The sequence below is a fragment of the Eutrigla gurnardus genome (assembly GCF_963514095.1).
Source record: "Eutrigla gurnardus genome assembly, chromosome: 4".
Lineage (NCBI taxonomy): Eukaryota > Metazoa > Chordata > Actinopteri > Perciformes > Triglidae > Eutrigla > Eutrigla gurnardus.
In genome coordinates this window covers 30827921-30844355 of record NC_139918.1, presented here as the reverse complement: position 1 = coordinate 30844355, position 16435 = coordinate 30827921, and the positions used below count along the sequence as shown (strand labels likewise).

The window sequence follows — 16435 nt, the reverse complement described above, 5'->3', positions numbered from 1 at the left end:
CCGTAGAGAGACAGCTGCGACATGGGCCGGTCTGTATGAGCTATCGATGGCCCCGTTAGGACGAAATGAGAGGAGACAACCAGGCAGGGATACACATCTGACCAGATAGATAGGAAGACATGAGGTAAGCAGAAAGCTTGCTGAGTCAGGGGCCCGGCACCGAGCGCCAAGACAGATTACACAGACAATAAAACTGCAAACAATGCAAATTATCACTGACATTACAAACGCCCTCACCCTGGAACCTGAAACACGACTGCTAGTAAGTAGGTGCTGTCACTTTGAGATATTAACGAGTTCATAAAACAGTCAATACAATGCAAGAAAGTAGTGAAGGGGAAAAAACTTTGAATTTTCATCATCACTTGCACACAAAACAACAGAATGTCACCTCTGATGCTCTGCGCTTGCCAATAGTCCAGGAGTAATACTGTTCTGTTGAGGAGGCACAGAATGGATGGGAGTCTTCAGCTAAACACACAAACAAAATAGGAGTTTAGGCAGCTTGACAAAACCCAGTGGATTCATTTTCATTCGTTTTTTTTGCCATACCAAATACCAGCTCACTTACTCTTATCTGGCACAATCAGAGGGAACTTCTTCATCACCGCCGTCAGCAGCTGCATCATGGTCTCTATGTGCTCAGTGCTGAGAAGGAACCACAAGTGTCAGGTGTGCTACCAGAACATATTTACTGGAAAAGCTGCCTGCAAGAGAATGTGTTGTTAAATCCTTCCACTGCTACGCCGATTAGCATTTTAAAATGATAAATAAAAGTTCAGCGGTGAAACCCATTTATACAAACACGCAGCAGCACTCTGATGACTCAGTGCCAGCGTGGGTGCAGAGAACAATCGGTTCCTCTTAACAGGCAATGCATTACCAATCCTTCCAAGAATCAATTAATGTGCTGCCACTCGACGTGTTCCAGCACTTACTTGATGAGGTCGTGTGAAGCGCTATCTGCCCCTTGCTCCTGCTTGACTGTGGCAGCTGCAGAGGAGACATGGGCTGACGTGGTGACGGGAGCAGCCACCGGGGGAGAGGGACCAACTGTGACAGCTGTGCTGGCACCTGGCTCCGTCTTCACTGTGGGGACAGAAGAAAAGCAGAGACAAAGATTCATTTCAATAATTCTACACTGAAGTGTTGAAGTGTCTGTTTTTTGTTATTATTAATCACTGATGCATATGAGTAACACCATTTCTTTGTAGAAGAATGTGTGTTTGTATTGCTACTAGTATCAGCACATTATGATAAACTGGAAGAAAATGGAGGTTGGAGGTCAATGAGATAAGAGCGGGGAGTGGGAGGAGCGAGGATGGATCCCTCTCACCTTGTGCCAGAGGCAGGGCAAGAGAGGGGGACACCTGCCTGGCAGGACTAGGGGAGGCTCCAGCTCCAGATGCTCCAGGGGTGGTGGAGGAAGAGGAGGAGGGAGAACTGGAGACTGGGCCTTTAGACACTACTATACACAGAAGAAAACACACAGTGTGTTGGGTGATTGGATGGATCAATGGCCAATTAGGTAAATTGGCTTAAGAGTTGATGGAAAATGAGGAGGGGAGGAAGACGGTTTACTGCAGGGAGGGAAAGAATCTACAGTTGTGTAGTAGTGTTTGAGACACTCAGACATCCTCTACAGTTGATGTTTGAGCGTCCCTCTCAAATAAATCACACCCTGTGGTCATGTGTGTCGATGAAATTAACTCAGTACAGAAAGACGCACTTAATAAAGCTGCTTTGCTGCTTCATGTATTATTCAAATGCCATGCTACTTCCTTTTATCTACTTCAAGAAGGGATTCAGAGAGAACTCTCTCTTTATAAGCTACTGATGCGACTCCAAAGACCGTCTCAGGCATACACTTACCTTTCCCAACAGGCATGATAATGGTCTGCACCCCTCCGGCCCCAGTGCCAACCCCCAGCTGCTTGAGCTGGTTGGCAGGGATGGTTAAGACTGTCTGCTGGGAGCTGGAACCCCCCGAGTGGATCTTCAGCATACCTGGACCAAACAATACATTCCAGATCAAGTTTGTGGCCGGACTTGTAATATTTGTTCAAGTAATTGAACTTGTCTGAACATACTGCATACCTGAGAGAGTAATACCCGTCTTCCCTCCCCCTGCAGCCATTCCGCTGACTAATGAGGCTGCGGTGACCAATGACGTGCCGCTGCTTTTAGGTACGCCCACCGCAGCGCCCACTCCTGCACCCTTGGACATGCTGACGACGGGCATGTTGGTGATGCCTTTGGCTACTGTCACCACAGCTCCAGTCGGACCGGCAGCACTCTTTGTCATTGTGGCAGAGTTGCCCGCACCCTTGACCAAGGTGGCCACGGCAGTCTTCGTTAGGCTGCCTCCAGCAGCAGCACTGGCACTCTTAGCTGCGTTGATTACTGCTGCTTGATTGGCCACCAGGAGCGAGTGGTGCTGAGACTTCCCGCCATCGACAGCCTGCACAGACACACAGCGACATGGGCAAATTACAGAGAGGTATTGTAATTAAATAAGCATTTATTTGTCTGACAAGGTAGACTTTATTTTAATGCACATTAGTAGGCTGGACATTCAAAACTATCATTGTGGTATCGATATTGATTTGAGGTATCTGTATGGGAATCAGTATTTTCAAACGATACCCTGCCTTACACAATGGTGTTTAGATTGAGAGGGATTAAATACATTGATTAAGCCTACCAGTGCCGTGCAACTCCCAGAGTTAGACGTGCCGATAAGGTCACTGGTTCTATGGAATTCTCACAGACAAAAGACTCAACTTCTCTCACAGAGAGTCCTTATTTAATTAACAGTTCGGGGAGGGCGTTTTTTCCAAAACAGGAAAAGCAGTGACGCATTCCTCTTTTGTGTTGATGTCAACATTTCCAGAGAAGCGAGGGTTCCTCTCTGTTACGTGCTGTAAACGTATTTGTGTTTGCTTGTTGGAGCCTCTAGGAGGTCTTTTAGAGCGTTTCCATCTCTCGAGTTAATGAGGCCTGGCCACTGACTCTGAAGCTGTAATCACCTAAACACAAACCACCACTGACGGACTGCTTGGGGCTCTTCACACACACCATCTAATCTCTCTGACAAATACAAGGCTGACTTTGATACTGCAGTCACTGGGTCACTCTAATGTCTGTGTATTCCAAGTTACTCTCTCACAAGAGTATAAAAACATCCACAAATGTACCAACTAGGAATATTTCTACGGGAAAAGCACCAACTGCACCACGAAAAAAATCATCAAATCACAAACATAAACATTCAAACCAATTACTTTTTAATAGGGAAAATATAAAATCTAGTATTTTGTATCAAACTGCTTTTTAGTGGCCAAAAAAAACTGCAGGCATCAAAGAAATACTATAAATGTAATGGCTGTTTGGTTTGAGACTACTTCTAAAAGTGAACAGCTGCCAGGCCGAATACAACAGCAGGATGTGAGGAGTGTGACACTGGCCTGTTGTTGACTGGCCGTTGCTGCTGCAGCAGCAGCGACAGAGCCGGGGGTGGAACTAGCGGCGGTGATGACTCCGCCCGTCATCCTCAACGTGGTCGTCCCCGGCTTGGACAAGTGGCCCGCTGATGACGCTGTGACCGTCTTCACAGAGCCGTCAGACAACTTCACCTGTGCACCCTGGGAGCCGCCGACCACCTGACAATCACACAAATAAAGGTGCAGTTTAGAATCTGAGAAACGGAGATCACCCGTTCACTGACAATTAGGGGCTGCACCTAACAACTGTTTTTATTAGTTGGATTGTAATGACTGATTTATCGATTACTCTAAATTAAGTACTTGACTTAAAATGGTTTTATTTATTTATTTATGGATTTATTTAATCTCTGGAGTAATATTCAGATAATCACTGGTAAATGTTAATTTTGGTTTCACTGTGAGGGCGAGGAGAAGAAGCAGTGTGATGTTAGTTTGAACCATTTTCTCACTCATGGTACATCACACGATGGCTGAATAACTACATTAGATGATGCATGGTGTAATGTTACGTTACCATAACAACAGCAGTGCAGGAAGTACTTTTGACGACAAAACATTTAGAAAATCAATTTCAAGTCCCGTTCTGCATGTTGATAATCCTAATATATCAGGACGCGGTGCTTTCTTGATGCTTTCCATTCAAGCAGTCATGCATAGTTGTTGTAACGCTGTGGTAAACCTTTTCTAATTTGCAGACGTTTCAGACAATCACGTTGCCGACCACACTTGGAGGATCTGTGACAAGGTTTTTAGTTTTTTTTTAACAGCCGCGTGTTCTTTGGGGATGCAGCCATTCTGGCAACACGCCAACGCACTTTAAGCAAATCCACATATTTCCGTTAAAACTGATGTTGATGAATCATCCCAGCCCAGTTAAACCGTTTTCCGACAGCAGAACACTACTTGTAATATCCATTCTGTAACCAGCCACAGCATATTTTCAGGAGTGCAAAAGTGGTCAAATCCAAATTGCTAGTCAATATCTTCAGTTTGTCACACACAGGGTTTGTGAAAGCTAAATCTATAGACTATCTCCAAAACATCCAGTGATTATACAGTTTTAATTTGACCCCAATCAGTAAAGGGGAATCAACATAAGAGTAGTCATTACAGCAGCTTCCATTAGTATCGGACAGCGTAGAGGACCCATGCTGACCTGAGCCAGGATAGCCGCCTTCTGTCCAGCTGTGACCCGGATCGCCTGTTGCGTAACAGTGGCTGGAGATGATGCTGCGTGACCCGCTGAACTTGAAGCTCCCTGCTTCCCCGAACCCTGTGCTGGCTGGCCAACCAGAAACGTGCCCTGTGGACAAGCAGGGACCGGGTCAAAAATTCCAACAACATTTTACTTTGATTGTAGTCACAGTTAGGGAAATTGTCATGACCTAAATTCAGTTGGGTAAACCACACAGCATTAACAAAGTAGGAAAAAAACAGGACACAGTACTCATCTTAAAGCTAAAATGAACATGTAACTCATATTATGCTGTGCAGCACATTTTGATGAATGTCTATGCATGTAAAATGTATCATCTGCTTTATCTTTTATATACCTTTAAACAGAATATTGAATTAGCCTTATTTGAAATCAATGCAACATCCTTTGAAGATTGATTATATTAGGAAGTGCAGCCTAGGTTCTTTACTTTAAATGTAGGTGGAAACCTCTGCAGACAAATTCATTATTTGCTGTAAGGGACGATGCACAGACAGTGCTCTTCCAAAGCTGAGTACAGGATCAATGCTGTTGTAATGAAAGTGTCTAATCCAGGACACACAGGCTCAACCTTTCTACTAGAATACAGAGATCTGAGATTCACCAAGGAAGGAGACCCCATTTGCAGGATGTGAATGCAAGTCCTGTCATGGCATAAAGGAATAACCTCTAAAATAAGTTAATTTTCTAACTGTGGCAAGAATACTAAATGTGCAAAAGACCTTCAGTTTCCCCCACATACTTTGATTAAGCACTTCCAACATGGCTGAAATAAACACAAATGCTCTAGTTAACAAAAATGAGAGTCAAGAACAAAGCATATCAAAGAAGTGTATATTATATAAGAGAATAAATGTTTATAGTCTGATGTAAATGCATTTCTACCCACCTGCGGGGTCTGTTTTAGGATATAGGATGTGTAGGAGAGGTTGGATGGCAAACTGCTGGAAGAGGAAGAGGAGGACGAGGAGGAGGAGGTCTGAGAGCTGCCAGCGCCTGCTGATGAGCTGCTCTGGGACTGCTGACCTAAATTACAGACAGCCAAAATACACACCAGTCTCAAATCGGAAAAACAATCCTGTTATTCTTTATCCCAAATTAGAGCGCATCTTCTACGTATGCATTTGTCTAATTTCAAAGAGGTGAAAGTATTGTATTGAGACGAATGATTCTGAAGCAAAGCTCTACAGATTAATGTTGGTTTACTGCTGGGAAATTTGTATTTAAGATAAAATACAGGATGCTGCTTAATCTCTTTAATCTCACTGTGATTTGACAGGAAGTTTGCCGTGTGAGGGATCCGAGCTGACAGTACATGTAGAATAAACTCACTGACTCACTATCCTGAAGGTTGCTGCCAAAATCTGGAACTGCCACCAGCATGCTTTAAGTGCAGAGTCACTTCAGAAGTGGGTTTCTTCCTTTTAACAAAGTTTATGATGAACCGAGAGCGACAACATTTTTAATACAGATGTCTACAGCATGAGGCATGGGAGAACAAGTCAGGGTGGGACACGAACCCTGCGTACCGAGTCACCAGAGGTTCATATATTTATTACTGAACTGAAACCAATACAAAGATGAATGTGGGATGTCTCACCTGCACTAGAGGCCCGGAGGATCGCTCCCTGTGGGATGAGAAGCAGCTTGCCCTTCCCCGAGGGGTTCTTACTGTTGGTGGTCAGGTAGAGCTTGGTGCCTGGAGGCAAATTGGCCAGATTGGCCAAGTTGTTGGCTGGCAACTGAAGAGTTGCCATCACTGAGGTCATATGCAGAAAGAAGAAAAATATTATTCACCCACCTCTGAAATTGTACTGTGAATGAATAAAGCTTGGCTGTGAAGACTCTTTACACTCTCATCCTTCACAAATCTCTCTGTCAATCTTCCTCTGACTCCTACTATTTAAACCAATCAGATTCAAATCAATGTCCCTAAGCCAATCATTGTTGTCAAATTTGAATACTGTCCTCATCTCTGTTGTGATCAGTTGTCATTTCAGTGTGAGGTTTGCATCGGTATGCAAACCTCCAGTCTGCATGATATCTAGGGCCCAGTCCCGCTTCACATCCCATCATTGGTACTTCAGCCAACTCCTTTGATCACCACTACCCTCCAGGGGGGAATGTTCCTGGACTAACCTTGGCACAACTACCCCCTTTAATAATCTACAGCATGATGTGGTCCAATTCCCAAAGACTCTTCTCTATTCATCTTAATGTGCACCATTTAATAAATTCCCCTTAACGATATATTAAGTATCTCCTGATTGAAATAATGTGAACATATTTTTCTTGGCAAAACCTGAACATGACTAGGGTCCAAGTACAAGCTTACGTACATGATCTATACATTTGAGTCAGAGAAGGATTCAAACACAATAGTGAGTTAATATACAACTCCATAAAATGTGCACATCTCATTTCAATATGTGTAGAACTTGTTATTATTATATATCATTTTACATTTATTTGTGCTGCCTTAGTGTTATATGAACCTGTGTATAGTGTGTGTGTGTGTGTGTGTGTGAACTCTGACCTCCACTCTTGCCACTTGAACCACCAGCCGCCTTGGCAGCAGCCTGCTGACCAGAGATGCCACTGGCTCCACTGACGATGGCTTTAGCGACTCCCTGAGCCAAAACCTGCTTCCCGCCCATCACCTTGGAGGCAGAAGGGTTGCCCTTGGCGACCAGAATCTGTCCACTGCTGATGGCTACCTGTTTGACCGCAGACTGAAGCGTCGAGCTAACAGGAATGCCTAACAGCTAGAAATGAGAGAAGTGACAGATACAGCTTTAGAATGACTTTTCAGAGCACATAAGTAAATCACAATCAATATGACTGATGCGTTAATGATTAAGTGTTTGTGGCTACAAGCAAGAGGCGTTTGAGACCGACCTTGCTCGTCGTGGCCCCTGCGGCCCCTCCTGCCTGTTTCTGGGCCGACATGGAGATCATGTGACCTCCCTTCACTGCGACAAACTGGTGTGTTGATGTGGCAGCAGGTTGCTGCTGGCTGGTTACTGTGGAAACCATCTGCTGCTGATGTGTTGAGACTTCCCCCGGCTCCTGCTTGATAATAACCTGGAGTCCACATGGAGAGAAGGATTGTCACAGGAAGGCCGGTTAAAGGAAAAACAACAGCTTGTAGATATTGTAGCTGTTGTCGTCGCTGTAAATTTGACTCTCTAATTTAAAAAGCACACAACTTTTAAATTTAAGATCCCCTTATTTTTTTTTTGTACAGAATGCAGAGAGGAGTTTCATAATTTATTCATCAAAGAGCGGTTTTTACATTCCCAATCAGCCCTGGCCTCGAGCACCATAGCAGATGCCAACAGCCAGAAAGAGAGACAACTGTAGAATCTGAGTACCACTGTGATAAAACAGAAATTTTAAGTTCAATCAAATTTCCTTCTTCGTGGATGGGGACGGGATGATTAGCATGTAGGAGTGGAGGGATTTTTACAGCGTGGTATTGACACTGAGTGAAACAGAACCATGCAGTTGTGCTTCTGCAAAGCTAACTGCACCGCCTCCTTCCTTTAGAGTGATGTCCCATTTAAATAGCTTTCCAAGGCAGTCACATCTGCTGAAGATAGCACTCTGGCTTACTATTAATAACACACTTTGTTAAAGATACAGGACACTTCACATCGGTGGAAACAGAACCATAAATAAATATGTTTTAGCTCTTAACAATTCGTGACAGCGTACAATTTCTGACACTGCCAACTCACCTTCACCCCTGATGACAGGAAGGTGCCAGAGTGAACTTTGGGGGCAGGAGAACGTGCGCCTTGAGCAACAGACTGTTTGGCTGTCGGGCTTCCTGTGAAGTAATTTACACAAACACACACACACAATAAGACATGGAGCAGAGAACTGTCCTGGTGATGATAACTGCAGTTCCTGCCATCCTTTCCACAGACACCAATGTGTTGCGAGGTGATCGGTCCCTGTCGGGGTGACGTGGGTGTTGAAGCCGAGCAACCAAGTTTCATCCCCTGCCTGCTCTATTAAAATGTGTTTTATCCTAGGATTGGTGATTCAGCCACAACACCCACATCATCCAGCTTGATAAGATATCTCTTGCTGGCACTCCGGCCCTGCTGCCAGCACCGGTTGAGCTGTGTATTTGTGGAGGAAGAATTGGAGTGGCTGAGTGGGAGTGAAAGAGTCAGCAATCTAGTGGAATATGAAGTGATGCTGCTGATGTGAGGAAGTAAATGCGATCGCCTCGGTGATGTGAGATGATACTCCATGATGGGGTGACGCATACATAAAATGCTTCACATGACAGTGCACAAACCGCACACCTCGTTCATCGGGGAAATACACACACAAACACATACAAAACTTGATGTGAGCATTGGGTCCTCCTAATCTGGCGGTGAAACAGAGCAGCTTAGTCACCATGGTAACCTCTCATCCAGCAACCATCCTGCTGACTCACTACACGTCATACTTTATGAGTACAGAAGCAAAAGACACACAGGAACAGATGGAGACATGGCAACAAACAGAAGAGGGGAAGAGTTCAATAGAGTACAAGGGGCTGAACGAGAAAGAAAACAGTACGGAAATAACGAGAGAGAAATAGAGAAAGAGTTAGGGAGAGTCAAGAGGGTACTGTTCATTTGTTCGTTCTCACAGATGTTTTTTATATATTCTATGTGGGCGGTTTAGACACCGCTTCTCGATGTCCGCTTCCCATTTTCAAGCAGCACTTTGGCATGAAGTAGGGATGTGTACCTGTGGAGGCGGTGGATGAGGAAGCCATGCCGATCACCTGGCCGGGCTTGTCAACAATGATGTAAGGGTTATTGAGGACTGATGAAGCGCTCTGCTTGCTGTGGACAGGAGTGGAGGTGGTGGGTGTGCGAGGCAGCGGGGAGTGGCTCGGGGTGGAGATGGGAGACCCTGTTGGTAAGAAAGTACACCGGCTATAAAATTAATAATTGGGATGTTAGTAACAAATATATGAATGTGTAAACGATGTACAGTCGTTCCTTGATGAATGATGTATGATGATGAATTCTTGGTTGGCACCAGCCTATGAATGATGTCACACACATCACTGCTGGTCAAGCTCACATTAATTGAATTTGTGGCAATTTGGCCCAAATTAAACTATCCATGAGGCAGATTTGAAGAAGTCTAATGAAGCGGAAACATTTATTTCTGCAGATTTCTATGAATTTTGCCTACAACAACAAAAATGTGGCTGGAAGAGCTCATGAGTAGTCTTGTTCTGGTGAGGTAACAATGGCTGCTTTTTAAATAATTAGACCAAGGAAGGATGAGCATCAACGCCAGGTAACGAAGTGTGTAAAATACAGTGTGAATAGTGGAAGAGTTAATATCAAGACAGTCAAGTGTTTCCTGCCTGTGAATAAAATCTGAAATAAAAGGGTTTAAAAAATAAATAAATAAATAAAAAATGGCTGCAAGGTGTCATGCAAATGTCAAATGGCCACTGGGTGGAGACATTTACCTGACACAATCTTACAGCTCATGGTGATTGGTTGAAATGATTTCCCAGGAGACGCAGCAGGACTGGGTGGCTGTCCTTGAGGGACAATCTTACAGCTTGCTGTAATAGGCTGGAAGGCCGAGTTGCCATGAGAACCCAGAGTGATCCTGTCGCTGACTTTGGGTCGAGTTGGAGTGGGTTCACCTGCAGCGAGGCCGGAGCTATGGCCGCTTGTAGACCTGCCAATCTCCGTTTTGATGAAAGCTAGGAGGGAATGAGAGTTTAGTTCCTTTATACTCCCTTTCAATCTCATCTGGAGTTGAGTTACATATTCCTTGAAAGATTTACAAATGTAGTTACAGTTTAAGAGTACAAAACTCCAACCGTATTATGTAAAAAATATATTTTTCTTCATTGTTTTTGGAAAGATATTGGTTTTGTAAATGAGAATGCTGCTCATCATTCAATAAATATGAGTATCTTGTAACTGAGGAAGCAGGGTGGCCACCTGGGTATGAGTGCTGCACAAAAACCATGTTGTCTTTAACGTACCGTTGTGTTTACATTCAATTTCTCACAAAATCAAACTGTGTGTATCCTTGAGGCCTAACAAACATGTTAAATAATGCATGAAACACATTAAAATAAGCCAATTTCTAAAATGTTCCAAATCCTGCATTGTTTACATCCACATTTACTACCTAGCAAAGTCTCCTTCTTTCTTCACTGCCTTTAATGGTGCAATGCTATGTTTCTTTACTGTGTATCGCCATCATCTGCACACTTTTGTGTGTGCATGTGGGTCTTCATGGTACAAACAAAACAGTTATTAGTGGTCATAAACAACCCTCTAATTACTACAGTGTTAATACACTTTTTCATGACCAGTGTTTCTGTATGCATACCTTTGTCTACACTGGGATCGTGTGAGATGGGAGAACTGGAGCGTCCATAACTCTGAGGCAGGGAGGTGGCCAACGTAGGGCTGGCTGCTCTGTGAGTCACCTTGGAGGAAGAGGGCTGAGGGATGTAGTCCTCCCCGAGAGAGCTCCTGTAGAGCTCCACGTCAACCACCTGGAACAAATATAGCCAATTGTCAAAGTAAAGCTCCGAGGATAAAAATATCCCTGCAGGAATCAGAGTGAACATTTAGAACTTACAGTTTCTGCCCCGAGTGTCTGCAGCCCAGTGTACGTTCTGTCCAGCTGTAGGAAAAGAACACATAGCTCAAAATAAAGACTTTTATAGAGTTTAAGTTGTAAAGAGGAGGTGGTGAACTGGAGACCTGAATTATAATCACTATTTGTGAAACTAAAAATGTAAACCTTTATTAGAAGTCATATACATACAGGTACATACACGACAGCCGACCTGCATTTAACCCATCCTTAAGAAAAGTGGGCTAAGTCAAATTACTAACAATTGAAATGAGGTTTTATTGTCTAGTTGCAATACACAGTATGTCCAAAGTATTTTATCACACAATATTTATCATAGGTGATCCTACTAAATCCTGAATCCTATATTTTCTTTAATTTATGGTGTTTGTTTCCACACCAATTAAGTAGGTCAAATTATACCATCAGTACCTAACTTGAAATGTACCAGTGGCAGTACAGAAGTCACCATAAACCACGGGACATCATAGAGACACCTGGACCTCCACAGGAGGTTCAGTTACACCCAGATGTGTAAAAACGCCACACGTCTCAGTCTGAAGAGGAAAACAAGCAAACAATGTGCTGCACGCCCATGATGTGGTCTGACCTTTAGCTGGTGGATGATGTCAATACGTTTGTTGCGAGGGTCTTTGAAATGGATCTGGATCCTCACAGGAAATTCACCCCAACCACGACGTGTTAAATGAAAGGGCGATTCACTGAGAACAAAAACATTCAAGAAGCCTTATGAATCAAAATAGAGTTTTTCATCCACACACACACACACACACACACACACAACAGAGACTGAGCTCACTGCATGACTTTACAAGGGCATATACATGTGTGTGTGCATATTACCAGTCACTGTCTATTAACAAATACCCCATGAGTGATTTTTGTCTTAGTTTCGTACACCCCTTCATCTACATTGAAGCTGTGTCGAGAGTCAGCAGAGAGCACTTGGCCTGTGTTCACTGGGAATGAAGACTCGAGTCAGTCAGAGGGAGCTTATGAGCAGCTGCTACGGCAACGAGAGTGCCTTGTCAGCTGAAACAGCCAGGAGGCTACAGCTCCGGATAAGGATTGCTGACTAATGAAAGAGATCATTTATTTAGAAGCCATGGGCACATTTAAATCCGTCGCCATTTTTTACAGAATAGAAATTAAATGAGACTTTTCATAACCTGAGGCTAAACGTTATGTTCCTCCTAGACTCCTGAAGGAACTGTAAGACACAAGCCAAACCCCTGAACACACGTTTTTCTCAGTGACTACACTGTGTAGGTGTGGCCACTATTAGTCATGCTGATGTTGACTTGTAGTCTGACTCATTGTGTGCTAAATTATGTCACAGACTCCACCTCATGATGTGTGTGTACAATCTGCATAAAAAATATGTTTTTTTTACATTCAGCTATGACTGACAGGGACTAGGCTGGATGATCTGCATCAACAAATATCCACAAGGGGGCACTGATTATTAGAGGATTTTCATAACTGTGTGTTTACTGCCGAGTCTGCATTACAAAATGTGAAAATCAGCAGACTTGATGATGAACACAGTCTCTTACGCATCCTGGTCCTTACTTCCATCAGACTGGCAAGAAGTGCATGGAAAGAGGTGGAGCAAACCACTAACTTAGAATAGTAAGGTAAGTTCAGAAGTAAACACTGTGTCTATGGGCAACACCACATGTGAGGGTAAATCTGTAGTTTGTCGCCATCGCTCTGACTTCTATTGTTGCCTGAGGCAGCCACATAAAACAGCAGTCAAGTGCTAGTTTGTGTAACAAGTGTGAAGCCCTGCATATATCAGAAAATGTGTGTACAACGAATTAGAAAAAAAAGACAAAAACAAACCTGACTTCCACTAGGTCATTGGGTTTGTAGCTGGGATGCAAGAAGAACCAGACTTTCTTTACAAAGTGGTCGATGCTGGGTTCCCTCCTGGAGCCCCTGACGTACACCATCCACTTATGGGTAGACTGGTCATTGTCTTCCCGTGTATCTGGGGGAATGTACCTGAGGGTGAGAGACAGAGAGCAAAGACAACCTTCTTATTATGGAAGCTGTAGCATCTGAGAAATGACTATACAATTTAGCATCAAGAGACATTTAGCGTGCTGGAGATACATCGGCCTGGTCAATCAGGCTTCCTAGAATCAGCATGTGCTACGAATTACACCGACCCAAGCGGTCTCGAGGAACTGTAAGTCATCTGGATCAATCAGACCCAGTAAAAGTAAAAGTAAAAGGACATTTTATTGATGCAACTGCATCAAGAATGGTAACAATCACCTCTAGGGTTCCTACGTGCCCCAATCTGAAGTCAATGCTGGGCTTATAACTCATTCATAGGTTTCACATATATTGTTACTGAAAACATTTGAGGCAAGAAATAGTGCTCAGAATCAGAATCTTATTCATATTTGATCAGCGCCGCCTCGTTTGACAGTTTGACCCGAATTCACAAACAGAAATTTAAACGGTGCTTTCCTTTTGGGGGTGGTGGGATTTTGCAAATGCCACTAGGAGTATTAAGAGAGGGCAGAGAGACCTGATTTTTAATAAATTATCTTTCTCGTGCACCACCGTCAGGTTGTTTTTAAACAGCACCGTGTTGTTATTGCATTGCTTTTAACAAGAGTAAATTTGGAATATCACCAGATATTCTTCTGTTAAACAGATCCATGACTTCCCGAGAGGCCCCTGAACTATAAAGACATGCACTACAACACACTAAGTCAGAGAGATGACTGAGTTGGGTTACATACCTGGACACATTCCCCACTACGATTGTCTTTTTTGCATAAAGTCTAGAGGCTTCATTTCCAGTCGTGTGGTAGGTGACCCTCTGCTCTGCTCCTAAGGACAATGGCACACCAAATGTGTCCTACGACAAATAAAGCACAATACAGGTTTGATGAAAAATAAAAACATACACGCTCAATGCTGATAATACTTTGCATTCTTCACATGACCCGGTCATCTTTGTCAGCTGAATTCACCTTGCCTGTATTGCGCCCTGGTCTGCGCTCCTGCCTGCTGCCATCCTCTCTCCATGCTCCCTCTCCATCCCTCTCAGCTCCCTCTCCTTGTTGTGAAAGGGACTCGGACTCCGAGTGGGCCAAAGAAGGAGTCTCTGAGCCCTGGTTGAGAGGGGAGGAGGACCGGGACGGGGACTCCAGGAACCGGCGGATTGCTGGGTGGTTCAGCACGGCAGGGTCACTCTTAGAAGCATGCTAGGACACAGAGGACATTGTGGTTGCTTCTACTGTAGTACACCAATACCTTAGAGCCGCTGGCAGCTGCTGGGTGGGAATTTACCTCTGGGATCTTTGTTATTCCAGCGTTTGCATAGTAATTGGCCACTATGCATGCCCTTAGCTTGTCCATCATCCTCCTGGCTTCATTGAGTCGCTGCAAAATAAAACTATTAATTGAAAAATGTTCTGCTTTGACTTGGCAACATACACAAAGGTATGCGAGTTACTTTCCTTATCTCTGCATTACTGACTCAAAACTACTCAAACGTAGCATGATGAAGTGAGTATCCACATACCTGACTTATCACATCTATCTCATGCTCTTTGTTCTTCATCTCCAAAGAAAACTGCTCTCTGATGATGGTCTCGATCTTCTGCACTGCTGCTTCTCTGGCTGATGAGGCAGGATGAACATAATAAACGCTGCTGGGTCACCTGTTAGCCGCCACAACATGTAAAGCAGGTGTGCTGTCCCAGGGTGCAGATCACGAACTTACCATTATGCTCAGCCGCTTTGTTTCTCTTGCTATTGTGAACCAGCGAGATGTCATCGTAGTCGGGATCGTTGCCTTCTATTTTCCTTTTAATTCCCGACATGGCTGCTTGCAAAGAATAATATATTAGCACTATTGCATATCAATACAGCTAACGTTAGCCAGTCACATCCTCGCTCCCACCGCCAGTTGTGATGGTAGCCTACTTAGCATCGAATTAGCCGGCTAGCAGAGAAGCTGATGTCCACAGCTAACTTGTATCATTGACTAGCCAGCTAGCTATGCTAGGTTAGCACACCGTCCACCCGTTTCAAACGGCTTGCCCATTGTTGGACAAAACCACAACCTTCAGTGACGCGAGTGCAAATGAAAACCTTAAACGTTACGTCAACAGACGGTGTCTCGCGGAAGCAGCGTCAGAGAAATCCGTGCCTGTCGTTCGCGTGGCCGGCAGCAGTAACGATAGCCAACCGCTAGCCTTGTTTGCTAATGTAGCTAACGTTAGCACACATTTGTAGACACCGATTCAATCCGTTTGAAATGCAAACTTACTGGAGTGCCCTGTGCTGTGGAGCAACGTTTCTCTGTGAGACGTGGGCTTTAATTCAGTGGTAGCATATCCTTGGCGTTATGCTACATTCATCTTGCACACTTGTGTTTAGTAAATAGCTAAATCTCGAGGTGGACAAGTAAGCTAAGTAGAGGATAGTTAGCCTTGCGCTTCACAATAATAGCCACCAGGGGCCGCTATTCTACAAAAAAGAGGAGAGGACACTTTCTGAATTATCATTACCATCTTTCTGTGGCTTTGTTCACTGGAGTTCACTAGGAGGTGTAAAGATTTGATCGAAAACATGATTCACACGCTCTTTTGCCCAGATCGATAAACAAGATATTAAAATACACACCAGGGCCGTGCCTCTGCCTTAAGATCTATAAGTATAACTGCTATTCATTTTTAAATGCTTCAAGCCATCAATTAGAAAACCAACACGTGACAAAAAGTGGAACTGATGAGCACATTTGAGATGATCAGTTCTGGGATTGGTTCCACATGCTGCAGATGATAAATGTCTTAAAACAACATCAATTAACCCCCTCTGACTGAGATATACAGTGTTTTCCTGTCTGTGTGTGTGAAGTGTGTAAATGCTGAACGCTACATTGTTGAGTGGGAATGCAGAAACATTGTGCTCATGAGAATCTATGAGAGGAATGTTTGTGGTTTTCATCAAACCAAACCATAATACGGACCATATAAATCATCATAATAGACCAAACACAATGGCCTTATGAATGTGCATTGCAACACGA

The 16435-nt window shown here is 43.9% G+C and overlaps 1 protein-coding gene across 3 annotated transcripts in view; it reads right to left on the bottom strand.

The window, feature by feature from the left end:
• Window positions 1–15839, bottom strand: part of yeats2 (YEATS domain containing 2) — a 19938-nt gene extending 4099 nt beyond the window's left edge. The window contains exons 1-25 of one of the 3 annotated variants that reach the window (XM_084006996.1): window positions 15674–15839; window positions 15125–15229; window positions 14924–15021; window positions 14689–14781; window positions 14370–14603; window positions 14136–14254; window positions 13222–13383; window positions 11966–12077; window positions 11359–11403; window positions 11104–11272; window positions 10220–10462; window positions 9478–9645; window positions 8463–8554; window positions 7621–7806; window positions 7259–7487; window positions 6323–6481; window positions 5612–5748; window positions 4663–4809; window positions 3468–3662; window positions 2098–2461; window positions 1873–2007; window positions 1337–1468; window positions 939–1089; window positions 572–648; window positions 392–471 (exon numbers count right to left, since the gene is read on the bottom strand). In XM_084006996.1, the coding sequence (XP_083863122.1) occupies window positions 392–471; window positions 572–648; window positions 939–1089; window positions 1337–1468; window positions 1873–2007; window positions 2098–2461; window positions 3468–3662; window positions 4663–4809; window positions 5612–5748; window positions 6323–6481; window positions 7259–7487; window positions 7621–7806; window positions 8463–8554; window positions 9478–9645; window positions 10220–10462; window positions 11104–11272; window positions 11359–11403; window positions 11966–12077; window positions 13222–13383; window positions 14136–14254; window positions 14370–14603; window positions 14689–14781; window positions 14924–15021; window positions 15125–15224 (3627 nt within the window). In that variant the 5' untranslated portion in view covers window positions 15225–15229; window positions 15674–15839. The remainder of the gene's footprint in view (window positions 1–391; window positions 472–571; window positions 649–938; window positions 1090–1336; window positions 1469–1872; window positions 2008–2097; window positions 2462–3467; window positions 3663–4662; window positions 4810–5611; window positions 5749–6322; window positions 6482–7258; window positions 7488–7620; window positions 7807–8462; window positions 8555–9477; window positions 9646–10219; window positions 10463–11103; window positions 11273–11358; window positions 11404–11965; window positions 12078–13221; window positions 13384–14135; window positions 14255–14369; window positions 14604–14688; window positions 14782–14923; window positions 15022–15124; window positions 15230–15673) is intronic. The other 2 variants (XM_084006997.1, XM_084006998.1) reach the window with 2 other exon arrangements.
• Window positions 15840–16435: the final 596 nt, after the last annotated feature.